This window comes from Neltuma alba, unplaced genomic scaffold (assembly GCF_004799145.2).
Source record: "Neltuma alba isolate B1F8T4 unplaced genomic scaffold, ASM479914v2 tig00005516_pilon, whole genome shotgun sequence".
Taxonomy (NCBI): domain Eukaryota; kingdom Viridiplantae; phylum Streptophyta; class Magnoliopsida; order Fabales; family Fabaceae; genus Neltuma; species Neltuma alba.
In genome coordinates, this window is record NW_021634141.1 from 22,424 (window position 1) to 48,128 (window position 25,705).

The following is a 25,705-nucleotide window of genomic DNA, read 5'->3' on the forward strand; positions in this document are numbered from 1 at the left end:
TTAAAAATTTGTTCCTCACTTGAATGCCCCACATTTTCTTGCCTCATGTCCCACATGGATGTATACACTAATTAATTTCCAAGAAATTAGCGTGGAGGTGGTCAGTGTAAATAGCGCGTTAATATTTTAAATTTTAATGAAAAAGATATGAATTAATTAAGTATTTTACCAAAATGGGGTTAGAAAAAAATGAAAAATAAGACAGTTTGTTGACTTCTCAAAAATTGCCAGCTGGCTGTAAGTGAGTGGTTGACAAAAGATATTACGCGTTAATATATAATATAACCTTAGTTTATTCATAGTTGAAGCTGCACACTACTTTTTTCGGTGAACACTTTATTATATGCCATAACCTTTTATCCGTGAAGTTTACTCTTGAATCTTTTCTCTATGTAATTAATATTTATACGGTATTTTATTTTTAAATCATGCAGGTCTCATCTTTTTCTGAAAATATATAGGATTTCTCAAATAAAACAAGCTATATTTAATCTTAGTTTTAATTAAAATCAACATGTTTTTTTATTGATAACCAGTAATAGCTAGGTCTGGCAGAAAATATTTGATTTCTCTAGAATGTGAGCCTTAGAATCTGATAGATAAAGGACTCCTCTTGTCCGATTTATAAGACAGAGAGAGAAGATATCTTTTTGTCCTATTTATAAGGTACTGAGAGATAAAGTATTCCTTTTGTCCGAATTAATAAAGTTTAAAGTTTTTCTTGGTTTGTGTAAAACATATTAAAAGTGATTTATAAAAAAGACTAGAGGAATAAGCAATAATACTCACATCTAACCAAATAACATCGAGTGTGGCATAATCATATAGATATATATATATATATATATAGATTAATTTTGGGACTTAATATGTTGTGGTAAAAATTGCCTATCACATTTTTTCGTGTGAGATATTTCTTGCGGGGACTAAAAAAATTTTGTTAAATTATTGTCTTAAAAATTTGAAATATTTGTCAATTTTCTTCATTCTGATCAACTCAATTTTACACATGTATGTGGTTTATGATATTGAATAATACATATTATTATATACTACTTTCATATTAATATAAAATTTACTTTGTAACATAATTTGCACTGTAAAACAGATCTTATATTAATAATTGAAGGTAGTATTTTTTTTAGATGTGTTATAATTAACAATATGGAGTAGGAAAAAATTTAGATCGAATTAGTTATGGTTAAATTTATAGTTGAATTGACAGTTGAAGAAATATATTTTAACAATTACTAATGATAAAATAATAAGTATTCATCGGTGGTAAATTTATAAGTGCGCATGTTTATTTTAACAACAAACAATAACAAAATAATAAATGTCCATATGAAAATTCACAAATACTAATTTACATTGTAAGAACTTGTACAAAAAATTATATGTGTTTGTAGGCAAATTCACAAGTGTGTTTACACATTTAAACAATTAATAATAGTGAAATAACAAATGTGATTAAAGAACTTGACCTAAATTTTACCTTCTATATAATATTATTTTCATTCTGTTCACAGTCGGTTATGTGTTAAAAATGATATTGACATTACAGATTTTATACACTAATCACATGCGTTGGCCACAGCTGAGTGCCCAACCACATTAAGGTTTTTAATTAATATGATCGGATTAAAATAACATACTACCTCCGGTCCTTAATATAAGATCTTGTTTGATTTTTATTTTGGTCTTAAATATAAGATTCTAATCTACTTGGTCTCTCATATTTATTTCTTTTTTAAGGTAGCCTTTTTAATAATGGTAGTTCTAGCCAATACACTTGATTAGCAAGGATATTTTAGAAAATACAACACTTATTTATAACAAATAATTAACTTAACTTATTTTCTTAATTTACTCAAATTAGTTAACTAGTTCTTATATTTAGGACCGGATATAGTATTACATATGAAGCATCGGGGTTGAAATAAGAACCGCGTCGAAATTAAGAAAACAAAGTCAAACTAGAAGAAAAACAATGTAAAATAGAATCAACACCACATATTTAGGGGATGCCCACTAATAATAATAAAACTTGCAGAGCATTTCATGGAGGTCGTTGAAGTTGAGCAATTATTATTGATGTTTTAATATTAAATATTAATTAATTAATTCCGTTCTTCACTAAGCAAATATGTTCTTGAGCTGTCACTAAGAATTCAAACACAATCTAAAGGAATATTTGCTGTGGCAGCTGAGGTTATGTATGAATTATCAAGTATAACTCTTCCAACTTTTATTTATTTATATATATAAATTTTTAATTAAGGTTAGGTGGTAAGAAATATTGTTTTGAATCCTCCAATGCTCATGTTAATTAAGCAAATTGTCATTAATTATTTCTGTGATTACTTGAACCTCCATATGAATTATCTGTCTTTTACTAAATAAAGCAAAATGTACTTACAGAACTGATATAGGTACACCGTACACATATGTATCACTATTCTACAATTTTTGTAGGTGGGAATTATCTAAAATTGAATTAGTTGTCAATATTTTGAAGTGAAAGTATATGAGGAATAATGTTATAAATTCTTTAATTCCGACACTAGGGTGTAATTTTGAATTGAATGTAAATAAATCAAATTTGTTTTTCAAGGTCATATAATAAATAAGTTAGAATAAAATTTATTTATTATATTTATATATTATTGCATTTTGAATTCTAGCTTTTTAATAGCAAACAACCTAATATTTTAGAGTTACATTTGACACTTTGCAATGCAGATGCATTCTATTGATTTAGGTGCTTAGTTGGCGTAATAAAATAATTTAATATAATTTTGATTACAGCATATATCATATTAGATGAGATAATACTCTTTTTTTTTAAAAAAAATTTAACAATTATAAACTCTGGGGAGGGGACCCACACATCACAGTATCATTACATATAACTGCTGCTTTGTGATTTGGATTAATGTTCAGGTGAATCAATATATGGATATCTATACTTTTCATGAATCAACATTTAGACATGCATGTATCTCTTTCATTTTTTTTAAACTTTTATATAGAGTTGAAAAGATTATAATCATCGTTTAATTACATCAATTTCCATTATATATAATGATATCTCTCACAAAATTATTTTGTGCACTTACACACATTTGCACTTAAGCCATTCTATTGGTATTTAATTAAGCAAAATCTAAGTCATTCATAACATTTAGAACCATTAATGCTTATTTGTTATCTCCATTTGAACATATAAGTTTGAGATAGAAAGAGAGGATTTTTGTATATGCTATCTTCGGTCTTTAATATAAGAGATAATTTAACTTTTAATTTGGTCCTAAATTTGATATTTCAATCTATTTTATCTTTCATATTTATCTATTTTTTTAAAAATAGTCATTGTAGTAATTGCATATGTTAAAGGTTATGTCAAATTGTATTTTTAGCTAATACACATAATTAGTATGGATATTCTTAGAAAAATAACTTTAGCTTATTACAAATAACTAATTTAACTAATTTTTTTAAATATCTTCAAATTAGTCAATTAAGTTTTATAATATAATTAAGTGCATGTAAACGTACAAATGTATCAACCCAAGCTTAAAGGTGGAACTTCATCCAAATCACTACCATTGGAACAACTAGTGGTTGACAGGAAGAGAGGATCTAGTGGATCTAGCCAGATGCAGAGCCCTTACTTTTCTTTGATCTAGAGATTATGCTATTGACTGAAATGGGAAGTTTAATTTTCTGCGAAAATGATAGTGAACTTTCCTTCCTATCGTAGCTTGACTTTTGCTACCATAAGCATGTCTTGTACGTACTCACTATGAATAAAATTCAATGCCTCAATTTCAAATTACATCCAACAACTATTTTGTACTTGTGGCTTTTAACTACTTCGTCAAAATTAATATATATATATATATATATATATAAATTTAAACTACATTACTTTTCATTTTCCCCTCTGATAAATAATATTTTAAGTACTCATCTTATTTATAAGTTACTTTCAGTATGTTTCATCAAAATCAATAAAAACCTTAAACTTTATTAACTTTTGATTTAAATTTAATATTTTTTTCAACTTAACCTATATTTAATATTCTAACAAAATAATAATATATGCAATAATAAGTAAATGATACAATAGTGCATCTATAACTATTTGATGATATGCCTCATAAATAGAAGGAAAAATTAATTTTCTAGTCCCTATATTTTTCACTAATTTGTAACTCAATCCTTATACTTTGACTTGGTGTAGCTCAATCCTTGTAATTTTGACTCGGTTGTAACTCAGTACCTAAAGTTTGACTCGTTGCAACTCGGTCCATATTCTTTTAATCATTTTAAATAAATTAAATTTTTTTTCACGGTCATATAATAAATAAGTTAGAAATTATCTTTATATATTATTGCATTTTGAATTCTAGCTTTTTAATAGCAAACAACCTAATATTTTAGAGTTACATTTGACACTTTGTAATGTACATGCAGTCTATTGATTTAGGTGCTTAGTTAGAATAATAAAATAACTTAATATAATTTTGATTACAGCATATATCACATTAGCCAAGATCATACTCTCTTTTTTTTTTTTAATTTAACAATTATAAACTCTGGGGAGGGGACCCACATCACAGTATCATTACATATAACAGCTGCTTTGTATTTGGATTAATGTTTACTTGAATCAATATATGGATATCTATAATTTTCGTGAATCAACATTTAGACATGTATCTCTTTCTTTCTTTTTTTTGAAAACTTTTATATAGAGCTGAAAAGACTATAATCAGCGTTCAATTACATCAATTTCCATTATATATAATGATATCTCTCACAAAATTATTTTGTGCAATTACACACATTTGTTCTTAAGCCATTGTATTGGCATCTAATTGAGCAAGATCTGACTCATTCATAAGATTTAGAACCATTAATGCTTATTTGTTATCTCCATTTGAATATATAAATCTGAGATGGAAAGAGGGGATTTTTTTTGCATATAGTGCCTCTTACCTCCTGTTCTTAATATAAGAGTTGGTTTGATTTTTAATTTAATCCTAAATATAAGACCCTAATCTACTTTATCTTTTATATATATCCGTTTTTTGTAAAATAGTCCTTATAGTAATTACACATATTAAAAGTTTTATCAAATAATAGTTTTAGCTAATACACATTATTAGTAAAGGTATTTTAAGAAAGATAACCCTTATTTATTATAAATAACTAATTCAATAAATTTTTTTAATCTTTCCAAATTAGTCGACTGAGTCTTATAATATAATTAAGTGCATATAAATATACAAATATATCAACGCCAAGTTCACGCCAAGTTTAAAGTTGGGACTTCAGCCAAATCATTACCATTGGAACAACTAGGGGTTGACAGGAAGTGGGGACGTAGTGGATCTAGCTAGATGCAAAGGCCCTACTTTTCTTTGATCTAGAGATTATGCTAATGACTAAAATAGGAAGTTTAATTTTCTGCGAAAATGGTAAGTGAAATTTCCTTCCTATCATTGCTTGCCTTTTGTTACCATAAGCATGTCTTGTACGTACTCACTTTATGAATAAAATTCAATGCCCTTCATTTCAAATTACACACAACGAGTATATATTTTGTACTTGTGGCTTTTAACTACATCAAAATTAATGTATATTAATTTAAACTGATTTATTTTTCATTTTCACCTCTAACAAACAGTATTTTAATTATTTATCTTATTTATAAGTTACTTTTAGTATGTTTACTAAAATCAATTAAAAACTTATATCTTATTAACTTTTGACTTAAATTTAATATTTTTTCAGCTTAACCTCTATTTAATATTTTAACAAATAATAATATATGCCATAATAAGTAAATGATACAATGGTGCATCCATAACTATTTGATTATATGATTTATAAATAGAACCTAGAAAGTATTTTTAGGTCATATTAGACTGTGGTTGGGACAGGATATATATAATATAACTCATAAAACGCTGTATTAAGAGATGAGAAATTACTTATATTGAAGATTACAGGCGTGTTTGGAATAACTTATAAATGATTATTTAATCATGATTTACAGAATATGAGATAAATATATGAGAAGATGCTTACGTAAAACATACTTATAACTATTTTTAAATGCTATTTCAAACATGTTCTTCTACAAAATGTCTGTTTATAGGCGGTATATGTATATGTATTGAAATCGGGTTAGTCTTGAGTAAAATAATTGAAAGTAGTTTTTCTTCTAAAGTTACGGAAAAACAAAAAGAAAGTAGCCGTTTTGCAACACGGATCCGAACATATCCAAAGTCGTCATCACTCTTCAACCCCCTCTCAAGACGTTTTTAATTTATTGAGTTTAGGTTAATATATGATTATATATAAAATTTACAACACCCTATAAATATATATATATATATATATAAATGAGTCTCTTTATGATTTATTTTTCAAATTTTATATAATATCCATAGAAAAGTGTCTGTCTACTTTTGGCTGTATTGGTTTTTAAGCAAGTTGGTGCCTGCGTTTCTTAAATGTATATATACATTGCACATTTGTAAGGAGACCTAAATAAATGTATTGACGGCAAAAATGTGACGTTATAGCAAATGTCAAATTAATTATTATTTTAACACAAAAATTAAGTGGAATGAATTAATTTTTCACTCTAATTAATATATTTTGGCTTCAATGGTATCAAAATGATCACTTTATCTAGTTTAACTAGTTTTTTTAATCTTTTCAAATTAATCAACTAGTTCTTATAATACTACTCGAGTACTAAATATAAGAGCTAGCTGACTAATTTGAGGATATTAAGAAAATAAGTTAAGTTAGTTATTTGTAATAAATAGATATTATCTTTTCTAAAATATCCTTGTTAATCAAGTGTATTGACTAAAACTACCATTATTAGAAGGATTATTTTAGGAAAAAATAGATAAATATGAAAGACAAAGTAAATTAAGGTCTTATATTTAGAACCAAAATAAAAGTCAAATAAAGTCTTATATTAAAAACATCGGATATTATAATTAAGTGCATGTAAATATACAAACATATCAACGCGGAGTTTGAAGTGGGGACTTCATCCAAGTCACTACTGGTGGAACAACTAGTGGTTGACCGGAGTGGTTGACCGGAAGAGAGGATGTAGTGGAGCTAGCTGGATGCACAGCCCCTACTTTTCTTTGATCTCGAGATTATGCTAATGACTAAAACAGGAAGTTTAATTTTCTGCGAAAACTATAGTGAAATTTCCTTCTTATCATTGCTTGACTTTTGTTACCGTAAGCATGTCTTGCGCGTGCTCACTTTATGAATAAAATTCAATGCCCTTCATTTCAAATTAGATCCAACAACTATATATTTTGAACTTGTGGCTTTTAACTAGGAAAAAAAACAGTAAAATACCCTAAAATTACTAAATAACAAATTAGGGTAGGTGAATTTCAAAATCCCAATTCAAGCTCCAGGTACCATTTTGAAATTTTCAAATCTTGTAAAATGACAACATTGTCCTTACTATCGGTGACTACTTCTATATAGTTATTGACTACTTTATTTTAACTATTGACTACTTTTGTTTTCAAAGTTTTGGTGACTACTTTTATATAGCTATTGACTACACAAGAATAGTAAATCGCATTACTAGAGTAGTCGGTAGTTTAACAAGAGTAGTCATTAGAGTTTAAAAGTAAATATAGTCAATAGCTAAAAAAGAGTAATCAGTACATAAGAAAGAGTAGTCACCGGAGCTCTGGTGATCAGCCACCGAAGTTCCGGTCACATGTTATCAGAGTTTAAAAATAAATGCAGTCAATAACTAAAAAAGAATAGTCAATACATAAGAAACAGTAATCACTAGAGCTCCAACGACAGGTCATCGAAGTTTTGATGATCGGTCGACAAAGCTTCGGTGGTTGGTCGCCGGTGTGAGAGCTCCAGTGGCTAGAATTGCAAAGGTGACAGTATTTAAAAAAAAGGCCAAAAAAAATAGTAAGGACATTTATGTAATTTTCAAGATTTAAAAATTCCAAAAAAATACTTAGGGTCTGAATTGGGATTTTAAAATTCAGATACTCTCATTTGTCATTTAGTATTTTTTAGGGTATTTTAGTGTCTTTTTCCCTTTTAACTACTTCATCAAAAATTAATTTATATTAATTTAAACTGCATTATTTTTCATTTTCACCTCTGACAGTATTTTTCAGTAAGTTATTTTTAGTATGTCCCACCAAAATCAATAAAAGACCTTAATCCTTATTAACTTGTGGCTTAAATTTAATTTTTTTTTTCAACTTAACCTCTATTTAATATTCTAACAAAATAATAATATATGCAATAATAAGTAAATGATACAATAATGCATCCATAACTATTTAATGATATGACTTATAAATAGAACCTAAAAAGTATTTTTAGGTTATATTAGATTGTGGTTAAGAGAGGATATATATATATATATATATATATATGTATAATATAACTCATTAAGTGCTGTATTAAAAGATGAGAAATGACTTATATTAAAGATTATAAGCTTGTTTGGAATAGCTTATAAATAGCTTTTTAATCATGATTTACATAATACAAGATGAGTGTAAGAAGAGTTTTGTCTCGACTTACGTGAAATGTATTTATACGTGTTTTTAAATTCTTTTTTTTTTTTTTTTGGTGAATACGTGTTTTTAAATTCTATCCCAAGCATGTTCTTCTACAAAATGTCTGTATATAGGCGGCATATGTATATGTATTGAGATCGGGTTAGTCTTGATGATTAAAATAATTGAAATTAGTTTTTCTTCTAAAATTACCGGAAAAAAAAGTAGCCATTTTTCAACATGGATCCGAACGTATCCAAAGTCGTCGTCACTCTTCAACCCCTCTCAAACGTTTTTAATTTATTGAGTTTAGGTTAATATATGATTATATATAAAATTTACAAAACCCTATATATATATATATATGAGTCTCTTTATGATTTATTTTTCAAATTTTATATAATATCCATAGAAAAGTGTCTGTCTCCTTTTGGCTGCATTGGTTTTTAAGCAAGTTGGTGCCTGCGTTTCTTAAAATGTATATATACACTGCACATTTGTAAGGAGAGCTAAATAAATGTGTTGACAGCAAAAATGTGATGTTATAGCAAATGTCAAATTAATTATTTTTTTCACACAAAAATTAAGTGGAATGAATTAATTTTTCACTCTAATTAATATATTTTGGCTTCAACGGTATCAAAATGATCATTTTATAATAATCTTAGCAGTATTTGGCTTAAGCGACTAGATAGTTGTTCTTCTTAAATAAGGTTTATAAGTTTGAATTGGATGCTTGATTCTTTAATATTAGGAAATATGAAGGTTTTATTCTTATTTTCTTTATGGTCGTACTACCTCCGACCCTAATTATAAAATATTGTTTGTAATCTACAAACGAGGTCTTGATTACAAGGCCTTATAATTAGGATTGATTACAAACGAGATTTTATAATTAGGATCAGAGTTAGTATTAATTTTGATTTAAATGGCTAAAATAAATTAATAATATGAATTATTCACATAAAGGGTGCATTTTTTTAATTAAAAAATGTTGTAAATATTTTGTTGAATTTCAGAAAGGGTTGGGGGCGGTGAGATCCAAGCATAGGAGATCTTGAATTCTAATGTGTGGGATGAATTAATGATAAGACAAAAAATATTCATTAATTAATTTCCGGTTAAAAAAATTTCAATCTATTTTAAAATAGAGAGATAAGTGCGTGAGGCACATTGTTGGGGTTGAAGACACAGGGAAAAGCACATGGGAGTGTGAAGCCATGATGATGATAATCATTATTTTTTATTCTTTTGACCTTAATATTTTATTTTAATGTGCCAATATTATTGCTTGTGTACAAATAATAAATAAATAAATATATATAGACATTATATACAAATATGTTGTTTGTGGCGTGCAAGCAAGGGACTTCTCAGAAACATTCTTTTGTGTTGAATGCTTCAAAGGGATGATCATACGAATATAAAGAAACTTCTAAAGTCCATCAGATTCGCTTCATTCTTAAGAAACTTAATTTTATATATATATATATATCCTCTTTTTATTCAATGGCAGGTGGATTTTAATTTTGTTATTTGCTTATTTCATTTGAATTAATTGGATTATAAATGAAGAAAATTGTTTGCACCAAATATTTATTTATAAACATGGAAATATATCATGATTTGGATATTTAGATTATCCATATGTAAGTTAATATAGGAGTTAGGTATTGCAAAGATAAAAAAATTAGTTAAATTTATTATTTATTAAGAGTCGTTTTGATTTCTCTAAAACATCATTTTTAATCATCTGCAATTGAGACACATAGTAGATTGATATCTTATATTTATGATCAAAATAAATTTTCTCATTAATACTTATATTTAAGATGGGAGAGGGTATAAGATACTACTTCGGTCTTAAATATGAGACTCCTTTTATAGTGTAAATTACACTATAAAAGGAGTCTTATATTTAGGATTGGAGGAGTGAGATTTAATTGTTATTCATTATCATGTCTAATTGACATTGAAATTGAATTTTTAATGCTTTTTACTCACGAGTGGGCAACATTATGCTCTTAAGTTAGCATAAAGTTTCCGTCCCAAAAAAAAAAAAAGGTTAGTATAAAGTTTATAAAGATTTTTTTCCAATATATGTTTTAAGTATTGCGTGGAGTGATTATTAATGATATGCTTGAGCACTTATATTTTGTTTGATTTAATATACCGATCTTAAAGATAGGATCATAATTTTATTTCACTCATGAAACCAAGAAAATGAAGAAAGAAAGAAAGAAATGCCTTGAACTGAAAAATTAGATATTATATAATTCAACTGTTTTCTAACCTAGTGGAATAATCATGGAAAAAAATAAATAATTGAATTATATATATATATTAATAATTGTCTTTCTAGCTAGCTGTACATGACTTGATGATTGATAGGAATCTAATTTACGACTTTCGAGTTCTGATTTCAATTTTAACAACATGCATTAGATTCGGGCAAAATAGGAATATTCTTAGATTTCTTTTTTCTCACTTTATTTTGAATTTATAATTTAATGAATAATTGGCAACAGCGTTTGGTCAAATGTGTCTCGCACGTTGTGTAAGGGAAGTTGCTTCCATGTTTTGCAATGTTTGTTTCCACTCAACAGCTTTGAGTGTGTTGTGTGGTCAAAAAAAGCAAGTAAATTGTATGATACTCCAAAGCACAAAAGAGAATTAAAATTAAAATTAAAATCCTGTATATAATAAAGGTAAAATTTGAAGATTAATGAATTAATTATATGTAAATCTAAAAGATAGTAAATTTTTCAACAAAAAAAAATTTTGTTTCGGTACAAAATCACAATTTAGAAATATTTTGTTACAAAGAGTATTTAATCTTTTTTATTTGCTTCTACTCTGATAATAAAATATTATAATATCGTGAGAATGGGGATCAGAATATGATGAATCCCTCCGCATTGCTTTTAGGCCCATTCGGCCACCAATCTCTTAGGCCCACATTGATCCATGCAATATTTCTTATTTCTCAAACCTAAATATGCATAATGTTAAGAGGATAAAGTATATTGTTAGTCCTTCAGTCCTTTTAACTTTAAAAAATAAATTTTTAGTTTTCTAACCCTAAAACTGTTAACAAAAAATGATAATATTGAATTTTTGAATGTTGATAAAACATTATTAATTGCTAATATATTAAGTTTAATATTCAAAACAATCACAGTAATTATTACAAAAAATCATTATTTAAGATTAATAATTTTAGAGTTAAAGGGTTAAAAATATACTTTTTAACGTTAAGAGATCAAACTGAAATCTTACATAAGATTAAAGGACCAAATATATACCTTAGCCATCTTAACAAATACTCTTCCAATCCTAAATATAAGACCCTTACTGGTATAAGGGTTTTATATTTAAGACCGGAAAAGTATCTAACTATGAGACCCAAATATGGTTCAAACTAGTCATGGATTTGTCGGGCCTTGTAGCTCAAAAAATATCAAGATCTTCCTTAAAGCCTGTTTTAAACGAAAGTTCAAATTATTTATAAAAAAATTTAATGAATATGTAAGCTAATAAGAAAAATTAATCAGAGACTCAGGTTTTATTGGTCTGGCTGACAGGCCTTCCACCAGCTTACTTTTTTCCCGGTTTGCATTAGATTGGGCTCGTATCTGCAAATCTAGATATGGTCAATCTTTTTTTTTTTTTTTTTTGCCATCCCAGATATGGTCAATCTACTAATATAGACATCTAATATTCACTCTTATTTATTACTATTAAATTTTACCGAATTCTTAATAAGTAAATTATAAAATACTACCTGCAGTCCTATTTATAAGACGTTATTTAGAGACAACCAATAGGGTTTTATAATTAGGATGGGAGGTGGTATAATATTTCAACTGATTGTCACCCACGCCCCGGTGCCAGCTGCTAATGCTATCAAAAGAAAGAAACCTGATGATACAGAATGAAGAAGTCATTGAAAATATATTGTGAACCAAAAAAGTCACAAAAATAAAATGCCTTATCTCACAGTATTTGACATTTTCTCCTCTTCTTTAACAAGTAGCTTTCCCTCCACAAAATCACAGCACGCTATTGGAACCCCAAGCTGCTTTTGCAGTTTCCTCACAACAAACACTTCTGGCTCTTCACATATTGAAAGCACAGTACCAGACCTCCCAAGCCGCCCGGTCCTGCCAGCTCGGTGTGCATAGTGAATTGAGTCTGTGGGTAAGTCCAAATTAACCACAAGGTCACATTCCGCTATATCCAATCCCCGTGCCGATAATTCATTGGTCACCAGCACTCTCACCTCACCATTCTTGAACTTTTTCAGAGTTGTTGACCTAGCAAGTTTCCCAAGATCCCCGTGTAACTCTGCAGCTTTCATCCCACGTGCCTCTAGCTTGAAGACAACATCCTTAAGTTGCTTAATATGGTTCATGAAAGCTATAACAAATTTGGCGTCCAGTGCATGAATACACCTTCTCAAAGTATCAACTTTATGCTGTAACTTCGTGACACAATAGTAATGTTTTAATGCAGGAGGTAGACTCTCTGCTGCCTGCGTAAGGGTAGTAGAGTTAGAATTTGAGGCAGGCGCAGATCCTGATAAATTGACAGGTTTGGAAGCAGAAATGGTTTCAAGCAGGCCGACTTTATTGGCTTGGACAAGAAGGGCATCATGCGCCCAGCTCCGGGCTGCCCTGACAACAGAAAATGGAACAGTTGCAGACACCATAACTGTTTGACGCTCAGCACGTCTAGGAACCGTACTATTTTGTGCTCGTGGTTCGGCTCCTGATCTTCTCCCCACATGTTCTAGTATCCGGTGCATGTCCTCCCGAAAGTTAAATGACAGGAGTTCATCAACTTCATCTAGGACCAGATAACGACAGCCGTGGGTGTGAAGTTTCCCAGCTGCACTGAGCTCTGCTATTCTACCGGGTGTGCCAACAACAATGGCAGGTTTATTTTTCTTGAGAGCTTCTTCCTGCCTGGATCTGTTCGCACCTCCCACAAGCTGTTGAACCACCTTTTGTTAGCAAGTCCAAGTATCTTCTCAAACTCCCTCACTATCTGCATACCCAGCTCCCTAGAGGGAGCAACAACCACAGCCTCTATTCCCATTTTCTTCCCACGTTCACCATCACTGTTACCTTCAGAAGTTTTGTTCCTCAAAGGGCCAACGTTAGATAGTATGGGAAGAAGATAAGCCAATGTTTTCCCTGATCCTGTGTAAGATTGAATTATGACGTCATGATTATTCAAGATTGTAGGAATTGCTGCAGACTGCACTTCAGTTGGACTCTTAAAACCTTCATTTTCCAATCTCTCGAGCAGCAAATGAGGGAGGCCAAGTTCAGAAAAAGACTTAGCGGCAAATGGAGCAGATTCTATCTGCTGCTTCTTTGTGGCTCCAACTGCTTTAATTTTATTGATACCAATGGTCTTCGCTCTGCCCTTTGAGGCTAAAGAGGAGGTACCCAATTGCTTCAGTTTATTGACTTTGTTATTCTTCCTAGTTTCATTTTCATTATTCAAATCGATGCTTAAGGGAGTAAGGGGAGCATGCTGGGGCTCTAGCTGACTTAGAGAACGGACACAGCTATGCAAACAAGAAGTACCAGAATTGGGCAGGAACCTTCGCAAGGGCAATGTCTCTCCAGCTAGCAGAACCAACCGTGCAGAGAACAACACAGGCATTACTTTCTTTATGAATTATATCGTCTCGGTTCTTATCGTAGAAGAACAAGAATATGGCTTCCAACAGCCTTGAAAAGAAAAATCCCACCTCAAGCTGCTACATCAAGCAAGAATGAACAGAGAGAATTAGATATTGTATTAAGAAAATACCCTTCAATAAGAGACTAATTGAGAAACTATGCCTTTCATTGGCACTATTTACATAAACAAAACTAATACTCCTCCGGTCCTAAATATCAGACCCATTTTGTAGTGTAATTTACACTACAAAATGGGTTTTATATTTAGGACCGGAGGGAGTAAATCATCATGATTCAAGAAAATCAATAGCATAAAATAACTCAGATAATCATACATTGACAAATATTAATCTTTCAAAACCCAACAACAAAGGAAACATTGTAAATCAACAGTCTTAGTTCACATCTGCCTCACAAGCGACCTTGCCAAATGGGTTCATAGCTCAACTAATACAGGTAAAAATACATAAAATATAACCTTAATTCTCAATCCCTATATGAAGAATATCTTAGTCATTGTTTTCTTCCAAATAGTCATATTATTATTTGATGTCCCAAAAGTCTCACACTAATTGATTATTTCCAAGATTTTTTTTGGTGAATACAAGATTGATCAAACTCATTAATGATGAAATTGCAGTTTGAATCATTTAATATATAATCAGTGGCAACTATACATACGTGTTTGAATGTATAAACATATGACGATGTTAACTTGAGAAAAAAAATTCCTTTCCTAAGATGTAAAAGAAAAACAGGTCCTGGTTTCTTACCATATGCTGCTCTAGTTTAAGCTCTCAAGCCTCACATTATATTTGTTTAGGAATAAAACTCTCTAATTTAATTTAGAAAACCATCCCTTCCTTCTATGCTTATCACTGCAGTCTTTAATCACTCTTACAGTCTTCAAACTCCTTTCACCACCTACTACCTCTCAATACTCTCCTCCACTCCTGTATTCAACATCTTCAAATGTTCTTCTTTTTAATTACATTAGCATGTCATATACTGAACTAATTATCCCAATTTCAGTTTCCTTACAAGTTAAAACTTTTCAATGTTAGATGACCTCTAAAGTTGATTATTTTGGAGCCACATCCGTTATTTGCTGACTTTTACTCTCAACTACATATACCAAAATAATTTAGCACAAGTACTCACAACCCATTTCAATACATTTCCAAACGGTTACACGACTAGATTCAGAGCCAACTTAAGCTGAAAAATTTAAAACAAAGCAAGAACAACCACGGAGTTAACAGATGACGCAGGAAACAATTTCATAACCAGGTTGAACAAATCAATCTCACCGGATTTTGGGAGTAAACAACAAGTCAATCTCACCAAATTTTGGGAGTAAACAAAGCCCTAGGGTTCAAACCTTCTTCACTACTTGAACAACCACGCAGGGCTGACAACGGTGGACAGAGTCCGACAGAGTGCGGGAATAAAGCTCATTGATGCCATATTCAACTCATGAAGTCTAATTCTTTCTATCTAAACCAACACCGCATAGGATAGAATGATAGTAATTCCCCAAAGCGACAACTATTAAACAGAAAAGCATGAAGATTTTCACACAATCATTTACCTTCAACTCAAAATAGGCCCAAAATCAAAGCAGCAGGCATTGAACTGGGTAAAAAGATATGCGCGGAAGCTGTGGAGGAGACCGATGAACAACGACGGAATGGAGCGGAGTGTCCGTCGGAGGGAGAGATGGAGAACGACAAAGTAGCCGAACGACACTCAACCGTGGTTGCTGGCTGGGTAGGAAAGTATTACAGGAAATCTGAAGTAGATATTATTCATCGTATATCATTTTCCCAAGGTTAAAAGCAAAGGGAAACTGGCAGGATGAGCAAGCGTAGCCAAAAACCGAATCAAATCAAATTTAATTTTGATTATTTGGATTTAGTTATTTCAGTTTATGTTATATAAACAAAAATTTGGTTATAACTAAAAAACTAAAAAAACATATTAACATTTATATTTAATAAATTATTTTTAATAAAATATATATTGTGGGTACAGTGAACTCTTTAAATATAGTTATATTAATAAATATTATTATAATAATTATATTAAATGGTAAAATATTTATTAATTAATAGTTGTAATCGTGTCTCATTATTATTTTTAATTTAAAATTATTTTTTACATTTTATATTTCGATTAATCGGCTAACCGAACTTAAATATTTTAGTTAATTTGGTTTTGATTATTTAATTAATCAGTTTTAGTTTGGTATTTAAAACTTATTCTATTCAGTTATTCGGTTATACTGAAAAATCGAATACTCACTGCTAGAAACTGTAATTTTATCTTTAACCCTACTGCTGTAAAGTCTCCCTGTAGGGTACGTGGCGATATATATGTGTGTTTTATATTTTCTAATAAATAGCTAAGTTGATCCATTATTTATTTTTCCAAATATATTAGGTATACATTAGTTTTATTGGTTAGTAATAATATTTAACCCAGATGAAACAAATTTTGTGAAGGTTAAAACCATTATACTACCTCCAGTCCTTAATATAAGATCTCATTTAACTTTATTTTGGTTCCAAAATATAAAATCTTAATATACTTTATCTCTCATATTATTCATTTTTTAATATAGTCTTTCTAATAATAGTAGTCCTAACCAATGAACTTGATTAGTAGGGATATTTAGGAAAGATAACACTTATTTGTTACAAATAACTAACGTAACTAATTTTCTTAATTTACTCAAATTAACTAACTAGTTTTTATATTATGATTGAGGCAGTAATAGTTACCTTCTCAAATGTTGTCATGTCATTGAAACGAAAATGGAGAACTTCTTACGGGGATTTCTTACTAATAAGAGAGTGCATGAGATTATTTCAAAAAAAAAAAAGAGTGTGCATGAGATTAGCTCCTAGAGTGGATTGGACTTTCAAGATATGGATGGAAGCTTTGTATAATACTATCTCCATTTTTTTACTATAAAAACTAATTTGATATTTAATTTGATTTTATATATAAGACTCTAATTTACTTTATCTCTTATATTTATTTATTTTTTTCAAAATACTTCTTGTAATAGTCGCACATGTTAAATATTTTATTATATGGTAGTTCTAGTTATACATCATTAGTAAGATAATATCTATTTATTACAAATAATTAACTTGATAATTTTTTTAATCTATTCAAAATAGTTAACTAATTCTTATATTAAGAAAAGGAGGTAGAAATATATAAGGCACTGCAATAATCAGACATCTCTGATTTGGGACATGGACACAGGGTTAAGGAAAATTCAAGCATTTTCTTTTGAAGGGAGTGGCAAATTTAACTTCATTTTATATGTGTAGAAAAACTAACGAATATGCCCTTTTTTAGCATAGATATCTCGTAGTTTTGATAGTGATTTTTGCATCATAGCCTCTATTTTTTGGCTAGAAGAGTCGATGACTTCTCATGTTATAAGCTTATTTCTTTTGCTTGTCTATAGTCAATGTGCTATTCAGTCTATTGAGTTGATTCTGTTATTTTTAATGAGTATTGTTGATGGGATTGTTTTTAAAGTATTTGATAATACAGGTGTGAGTAGTGGATGAATCGGCTCTGAGGAATTGGCATAGAGGAGCCTAATCACATGGTACTAGTATTGAGATTGCAATTCCAAATAATTAGTACATTTAGTCCTTAATATTAGAATTAATTGATTAATTTGAATAGATTGAGAAAATCTGTTAAGTTAGATATTGTAATAAATAGGTGTTGTCTTTCTTAGAATATTACTACTAATCATATGTTTTGGTTATAAACTACCATTTAATGAAATCTTTAACATGTGCAACTGCTATAAGATTACTTTAAAATAAATAAATAAATATAAGAGATAAAGTGAATTAGGTTTTATATTTAAATCAAAATTAAAATGTTGAACTAATTTTTATATTAAAGATCAAAATTAATAAGTACGAAGTAGCTAGTTGGAGCAATATAACAAATGTGGTCACTTTATTTCATGTTCGTTTGCTCTATCCAAATCAATCTCTTTCTCATGTAAGGATATGAAACCACATTAGGCCCTTTTAGAATGATTAAGGTATACTTATTTGAAAGTTTTTACTTATGAGCTGAGCATCTAAAGATTTTTTTGAAATGCAAATTTATTCATGAAAATTTAGAATTGTAACAATATTCATCTCCTATCATTAAAAAATTAGCATTAATCATTAACGCTTTTAGTGGTATGGGAATGGGATAACATTGTCATGATTTTAAAACTTTCAGAACAGACTAGCATTCACAAAAGCTTTCGGAGGCACAATACTCTTGAGTGAAAACTTTCTAGACAAATTTTCACTTCAACTCTTTTTAAAATTGATTATGCATTCTCAATTACAAATTGAAATTTGCGAAAACTAATATTTGTTATTCACATTGTTGCCCATCGCTTTCATAGCTTATAACTTTCGTATTTTTCAGTCCATTTTATCATGCCATCTCTTTGTTTTTACATTGGAATTCCCCTTAAACAATAATTTCTTGTCTTGAATCACATAAATGTTTTAGTTTAATTATTAGAATAATTTCGTTTCTCATAAAAATGAAAGCTAACAATTTTGTGTACATCTTTCATTAGTTTTAGGACCTGTTTGGCAAATTACACAAATCATGGTTTTTGGATCCAAACTGCAGTTTGGGGCAAAAATTTGCTAAACAGGGGAAAAATCAACAAACTATGGTTTCAGGCTACACTATAGTTTTAGAGAAAGTAAATCCATTAGTTTCTGGCTTAAATTGGAGAGTAAGATTGTGCCTGTCAGAATCCATTCTAACGGTATATGATTTTTACACCATTCAACTATTCATTCCTTGTTTCATGTTTAAAATCTTTCAAGCAAATTAATATTTTTTTGTTAGCAAAAAAAATCATTTTTATATAAATATATTTAATCTTATATTTTATAAATATATATACATCTCAATTATTTATTAATTATATTATCTTATATATTATTAATTATGTGGGTAAAAAATATATTATTAACAATTTTATTCTTTCAAATTAACATATTATAAAATGTATTTTTTATGTAATCATCATATTAACTTCTATAATTTTTAGTAATTTATATATATAAAATAATTCTGATAATAATCATTCAAACACTTTTATTTATTAAAGTTATTTTTTCACAAAATCTATTTTCTAAAAATTATTCTCCAAACACTCTCTTAATCTGTTTAAAAAATTGCCAGCCCAATTTTGGACCCGAAAACACCTGAGCCCAAAACGGGAAAAAATCTACATGGTGAGATGGGTATATTCGTCATTTACTAAACTAGGGTTTCGTACGTTCTATCTGCAGAACGTGGAGAAGCTCTAAAGCCCTCGGCATTACGGCCTTCTAGTTTTGTGCTGCACCTTCAACTTGAGAGTTGTGCATCTCAAACACAAGAGAGCTCCACGGTAGTTCTCCTGCTCGCAACCATGGCTACCACCACAAATGCCGCCGCTGCTCCTCCGCGTCAGCTCTCCCAGAAGGAAGCTGATATCCAGATGATGTTGGCCGCCGAGGTCCACCTCGGTACCAAGAACTGCAACTTCCAAATGGAACGATATGTGTTCAAGCGCCGCAACGACGGTTAGTGTTGAACTCCCAGATATCTCAATACATCAGTTTATGAGATGGAGCATTTTAATTAAAGATATTTTTTTTACTGAAATTTCATTATTGATATTCGAGCGTATATGTTTCAGAGTGCCACATGTGTTGATGAATTCATAAAATTTCCTTGTATCCATGCATCGATAGTTTGCAATCGGGTTCCAAGTGGGTTCTGTTATGTATTTACTCTCGTGACACCTATGTTGCATTTGAATTTTATATATTTAATGTCTCAGTGTCGCCGTCAATATTTGAGCTTCTTTTCACCTTTTGGTAGGATTAAAATATTTTTGCGGTGGGGTGCTCCGAAAATATTTTGCCTAGTCTCTTCACTGCCTGAACAATTTTTTTGTCGTTTTTTTTCCTCATTGTACTCTGGGAATTACGTTCTCATTGGTGCAGAAAGAAAGAAAGAAATAGTGAGTAAGAGGGTTCTTAAGCAGGCCATATGCCTCTATAAATTTATTGAAAAACCAAGGTTCTGTACCTCTGGATAATCAAAACATGTTTTCGTTATTCTTAATATTCAGTTAACCATAAGAACTCTTCTATAGGTATTTAAAGATAAATACTATTTTTTTCGGGAAATGTGAATTAATGGATTGGCAAGGACCTGGGGAGTGGGAACAACTTAATGAGGTAGTAGTGTGATAGTTTACTTGAATTTCAATGTTTCATGATTTTGAAGTTCAAATTTATTTCATCTCAAGAATTTCAATTTTAATGTAGTATTATGATATGATGTAATAGTCTGTGGCAGGTTGCATGCTTTTGTCTGTTACTTTGTTGATTTTGGTTATTTTGATAATCAGGGATCTACATCATTAATCTTGGAAAAACATGGGAGAAGCTTCAGCTTGCTGCCAGGGTTATTGTTGCCACTGAGAACCCTCAAGATATCATTGTTCAGTCTGCTAGGCCTTATGGTCAGAGAGCCGTTCTCAAGTTTGCTCAATACACTGGGGCCCATGCACTTGCCGGGAGACACACTCCTGGTACATTCACAAATCAGCTCCAAACCTCTTACAGTGAGCCTCGCCTTCTAATTCTAACTGATCCAAGAACGGACCATCAGGTCATTAATTCTCTATGTGAATTGTTGAGATGTCATATTTTCGTGAATAGGTTAAACTTCTAATCGGAGTTGATCTTCTTATTATGCTCACATTTTTCTTTTGGTACTGGTTTATGTGCAGCCCATCAAGGAAGCTGCTCTTGGAAATATTCCAACCATTGCCTTTTGTGACACTGATTCCCCTATGCGATATGTTGACATTGGGATTCCTGCCAATAACAAGGGGAAACATAGCATTGGTTGTCTCTTTTGGCTTTTAGCAAGGATGGTGCTGCAGATGCGTGGTACTATTCGTCCAGGGCTTAAGTGGGATGTGATGGTAGAGTATTTGCCGCTTTTATTAGGACCTATTTAGAAGGGATGCAGCTCTGTTTGCAAGTTTCTTTCAAATTCTTGGTGGTCTCAAATTTTCTATTATGCAGGTGGATTTATTCTTCTATAGGGAGCCTGAGGAAGCCAAGCAACTAGAGGAAGAGGAGGCGCTTGCTGTCCAAAATTATGCCGCTGCAGATTTTGGTGCTAGTATTGGTGCCATTGCTGATGGCCAGTGGCCTGTTGCAGCTGATCAATCATGGACTGAACCAGTAGCACAACCTATTCCAGCAGTTCCTGGTGTCAGCTGGACCTCAGAAGCTGCAGGTAAATCTATATAGTTGATTAAAGTTGGCTCCTTACTCATGTTATGTTAAATTTAATTTGTGCTTACTATGATTATTTTAGATTAAATCTATCTTTACCCCCTTCCATGATAGTTGGCCCTGCAAATGTGTTAGTTTATTGATATATGGCCATAACAGTCACAGTGGACTCTCATTGTCTTCACTTTCGTTTAATACTATGCATCTGATAGAGAATTTCTGTTTTAAATTAAATTACGGTGCACATGTGCGTGTTCTATTGTTTAAGGGTCATGAATTCGCATTTGCTGAACCAATTTCTTATTGCAGTAGGGAACTGGGGTGAAGCCGTCCCACCTCCACAAGCACCTGTTTCCGGAGTCGAGAATATTCCTGCTAGCGGCTGGGATTAACTTCATACATAAGTTTTGATTGTCCTTTTTGTTTTTGTTTTTGTTTTTTGGGTAGGGAAGGTAACGTTTTGTGGTGCGTCACTTGTCTGAGTCTTAGTGATACACGTGACATTCTCTATTTACAAAATCTATTTTTCTAGGCTGATATAAATGTTGGATGATGGCTTTAGTTCACATAAAATGACGTGCTGAGTATTTTTGTTTATGATTTTCTCGGAAATAAGATTAGAGTAGAAGTTGGTTTTGCATTTCCTGATCACGCGTAACTAAATAAATTTCAAGTTGTGTTTTGTCCTTCCCAATTCTGCACCATACCACTTAGGAGTTAGATTTGTTATTGATAGGCGCCTCTTAAAAAGTTTTGATCAAATCGCGGTCGTATTTTTATTTTTAAAATATTTACAAGTTTCACAACAAAAATCACGATTTAACTCACATGTAAATTTTAAAGCAGCAAAAGGGGAGGGCCATTAAGATCCCATCACCCTTTTGTGACGTTCTTTAGCAAGCCATTCACCTGCTAATTTCGGATTCCTGGGGGTCCAATGAATAATCTAACATCTATTGTCCACAAATAAACCTTGATTCTCAGCAGTAGTTCTATTAAGGACATTGATGTCCAAAATTAAGCATAAGGCGCCTACAGGTGGCGTTGACTACGCGTCCACGAAGAGAAACAGGATTCCAATTTTATCTCTGAAAATGATGCCAATGACAAAGAATGTCCCTCAGATGGAAAGCACTTTAAGATATCTTCTTGGGGTCTCCAATTGGCACTTCTGGCTACATCGTGCTTCGATTATGGTCACAACCATCATTCTCCAGCCATTCGTCAATGGGCCCAAATTCAGTTCGCACATCCATAGCATATTTCAGAAGATATCAAGCAGGGCCTCATTTGAGTTTTAGGAAAAGGATTTTGATGTCAATAAGACCAAAAAAAGCAATCCAGGATAGAAGAAACATCATAAAAGGAGAGAGACCGTTTTGCATCTTGTTGGTACTCCGTAGATTGCGGCATTCAATGCACATGAGAGTATAGCTACAAATATTTGTCCAAAAAAAAGAGAGTATAGCTACATATAAACCATGAAGATGGCAAAAGAACAAGACAATAAAATATTCCTCAGTAAAGGACTTGGTTTCTTCATGAAGCACGTTCAAAAGGAGTAAAAAATGCTGACTAGTATGTCATGATTAAGCTGGCTTAAACTGCTGTCTAAAGAAATATAGAACCATTGGACTCTCCAATGCAAGACTCGCATTCTTTTTCAATATCACCTTCCATAGAATGAGAAAGCTTCAGTCTAGAGCTTCTTCAACGCTGCTTTTAAGTGTGGTTGAAGACCTACTGTATTGGTAGCCATCTGAACTTCATAACAAAGATTGCCATCAACCAGCTGGAACAGTCGTCTTATCTCCATAACCTGTGCGGGATGAGAAAAGATTTGGTATAATTTGCATCATGTGAAGGGGGAGAGGAGGGGATATATTTCTGCCCTAAAGTTCCCACTACTATAACTAGCTAAGGCTGATGGCAATCTAATAGTCAATCTAATCTAAGAGAGCATGTGTGTGTGTGTGGGTAAAGCCATATGTTAACGTCAGCATGGTTGGATAGTATCTTCCTGCTCAAATAGTAAAGTTCAACACAGAATTATGACACGCTCAAGAAAAACAGAATTATTATATGCTTTTCTGACATATTTGTTGTACCAAACTTCGGTAACTGGTTTATATTTACAATGAAATCTAAGTTGTAACCGTCACCTTTTTTATCACAAGGGAAAAAACTTGCAAAATATAAGAGATGCAAACTATGCATGAATGAACAGGAATCACTTGCATTGTTGTATTTTTGAGAGTCCAATTTTATTACCTCAGAAGCATTCCCCACTGTCTCACTTTGAAGCTCTATCACCTTGTCCTTTGCATTATATGTCCCTTTCTGGATGACACATGCGAGGGACATATCAGAAGAAGCAAAAAAAATACAACAGAACTAAAAAAAAAAAAGATAATAGAAAAATCTTATTTCTAGGATAATTAAGCAATAGTTAAGGCTTTTATGTGCATATAACGGTAGAAAACCAGCCAGCAGGTAGAAAGCAATGTATCAAGATAATTATTGCAAAGCACCTTCGGCAACCAGGAGCATGCTGGTAGTGCGTAATGGAACTTCCGAAGTGTAGATATATGGGAAAATCATACCTAGGTTATTTGACAAGGTAGGAATTAATTCGAACATTAGGCTGCGTCTGATACATGGAAAAAGGATCTAAGCAAAGAAAAAGCAATTTACAGCAGAGCCAAAAATGGAATCAAGTGGCTTTCTTGAAAAGAAAGCTTCCCATATTTATGAAATGGAGCTTCTTAGTTTTCATTCTCTCTGTTTTGTTTCTGGTACCAAAAGCCCTTCTATACCGCGAATATTTGTCAAATATTTAACTTGAGCAATCTCCCAGCGTATCGTGAGGCGAGTGTGCCATGAGTATTCTTGTGCTGGTTCAGCCAGTATAGACCCACTAATTAATATTAGTCAAAAATGATTCAAAACATTCAAGTTCAAACTCGTTAATGTAATTAATTAATCATTTTAATTTCTGTTTCACTCATCTGTGAATGCTCTGCTCACAGATGACGTGGCAGCCTACGCCTACACAGAAATTCATCATCGCGCACCAGTTAAATACTAAAACTAAAAGTAGAGACAAGTATGAAATAAAGCAGGCAATTTGTCGAACAGTTTATCGGCAACAGACGAATGTAAAAAGGTAAAAATCTCTGTATGGATGTTAAAGCACTCTCATCAATAACAAGACACAGTACCTGAACTTCAACAAGGCCCGTGCTTTGCGCAATCACAACTTCAATAGCACCATCAGGCTTTGGACGCCAGTATCCACTCTCGGCGTGCATTGGCTCGCCAGAGTTGAGTTTCCAAGTCTTCTGGGTATACCCAATGACGGGCTTGTCTCATCTCGTACACAACAAAGAAAAACCCAAGTCAATTCTTCAATCAAAAACAAAATTGTAATCTTCGTCCCCGAGTTTTCACAGATTCAAAACCAAACCCATGAAAAATCCAAGGAAAAAAAAATCATATAAGCGGTTATTTTTTGTATAGGATACCTTATTCCCAGAATGGGAAAACTGAAGTTCTTCGCCATAAGAGAATGAATTTATGGTAGGGAAGCCGCCTTCTCCCTGGCCTCTCCATGAGCCCAGAAGGTAGGAAAGTGGTTCCACTGCTGGGTGCAACACTGGCGGTTCCGGTGGTGGACCTGGTGACCCTTCGGGCCTGCATTCGGTGCTCATCACTTGATGAGCACCCAGTGCTCATCAAGTGATGAGAAATCTGGACCGTCCAGATTGATCTGGACGGTCCATATTTATATTTTTAAATAATTATTTTAAAATAAAAAAATTATTTTTTAAAAGTATGATAGTTAAGAAATTATCTTTATTTTTTATTCTATACCTATTAAAATAATTATTTTTAAAAAATAAAAATAAAAATAAAATAAAATCTGGACCGTCCAGATCGGATCTGGACGGTCCAGATCCTGATGAGCACTGGGTGCTCATCAGCTTGATGAGCACCCAATGCAAATCCGTCTTCCTGAGTTTACAAAGCAGGGAAATGAAGATGT

General features: G+C 31.5%; 3 protein-coding genes across 3 annotated transcripts; 1 reads left to right on the forward strand and 2 right to left on the reverse strand.

The window, feature by feature from the left end:
• Nucleotides 1-12,522: 12,522 nt before the first annotated feature.
• LOC114747942 (DEAD-box ATP-dependent RNA helicase 47, mitochondrial-like) lies at nt 12,523-14,273 on the reverse strand. Its single transcript, XM_028936292.1, is given in 2 exon segments — nt 12,523-13,601; nt 13,604-14,273. Coding segments are annotated over 2 exon segments (1,683 nt in total). The 3' UTR covers nt 12,523-12,588.
• A 5,387-nt stretch (nt 14,274-19,660) lies between these two features.
• Nucleotides 19,661-22,300, forward strand: LOC114747938 (40S ribosomal protein SA-like). The gene is made up of 5 exons (XM_028936288.1): nt 19,661-19,923; nt 20,760-21,022; nt 21,144-21,341; nt 21,445-21,661; nt 21,970-22,300. The coding sequence occupies exons 1-5, from the start codon at nt 19,770-19,772 to the stop codon at nt 22,050-22,052; spliced, it is 915 nt and encodes a 304-aa protein (XP_028792121.1). The 5' UTR covers nt 19,661-19,769; the 3' UTR covers nt 22,053-22,300.
• A 1,059-nt stretch (nt 22,301-23,359) lies between these two features.
• Nucleotides 23,360-25,370, reverse strand: LOC114747943 (UPF0678 fatty acid-binding protein-like protein At1g79260). Its single transcript, XM_028936294.1, has 4 exons — nt 25,185-25,370; nt 24,882-25,022; nt 23,932-24,000; nt 23,360-23,479 (listed from the first exon to the last, which is right to left on the reverse strand). Exons 1-4 carry the CDS (start codon nt 25,368-25,370, stop codon nt 23,360-23,362), a joined length of 516 nt encoding a protein of 171 aa, XP_028792127.1.
• Between the last annotated feature and the right edge of the window lie 335 nt (nt 25,371-25,705).

What these genes read in the sequence shown, in the direction of transcription:
- LOC114747938 (XM_028936288.1), top strand. Translation starts at nt 19,770, where the DNA reads ATGGCTACCACCACAAATGCCGCCGCTGCTCCTCCGCGTCAGCTCTCC. An exon ending in GTTCAAGCGCCGCAACGACG is followed by an intron (nt 19,924 to 20,759) that starts GTTAGTGTTGAA and finishes TTTGATAATCAG; the next exon opens with GGATCTACATCATTAATCTT. An exon ending in CTGGACCTCAGAAGCTGCAG is followed by an intron (nt 21,662 to 21,969) that starts GTAAATCTATAT and finishes TTCTTATTGCAG; the next exon opens with TAGGGAACTGGGGTGAAGCC.
- LOC114747943 (XM_028936294.1), bottom strand. Translation starts at nt 25,370, where the DNA reads ATGAGCACCGAATGCAGGCCCGAAGGGTCACCAGGTCCACCACCGGAA. An exon ending in TTTCCCATTCTGGGAATAAG is followed by an intron (nt 25,023 to 25,184) that starts GTATCCTATACA and finishes AGATGAGACAAG; the next exon opens with CCCGTCATTGGGTATACCCA. An exon ending in CAGTGGGGAATGCTTCTGAG is followed by an intron (nt 23,480 to 23,931) that starts GTAATAAAATTG and finishes CATCCCGCACAG; the next exon opens with GTTATGGAGATAAGACGACT.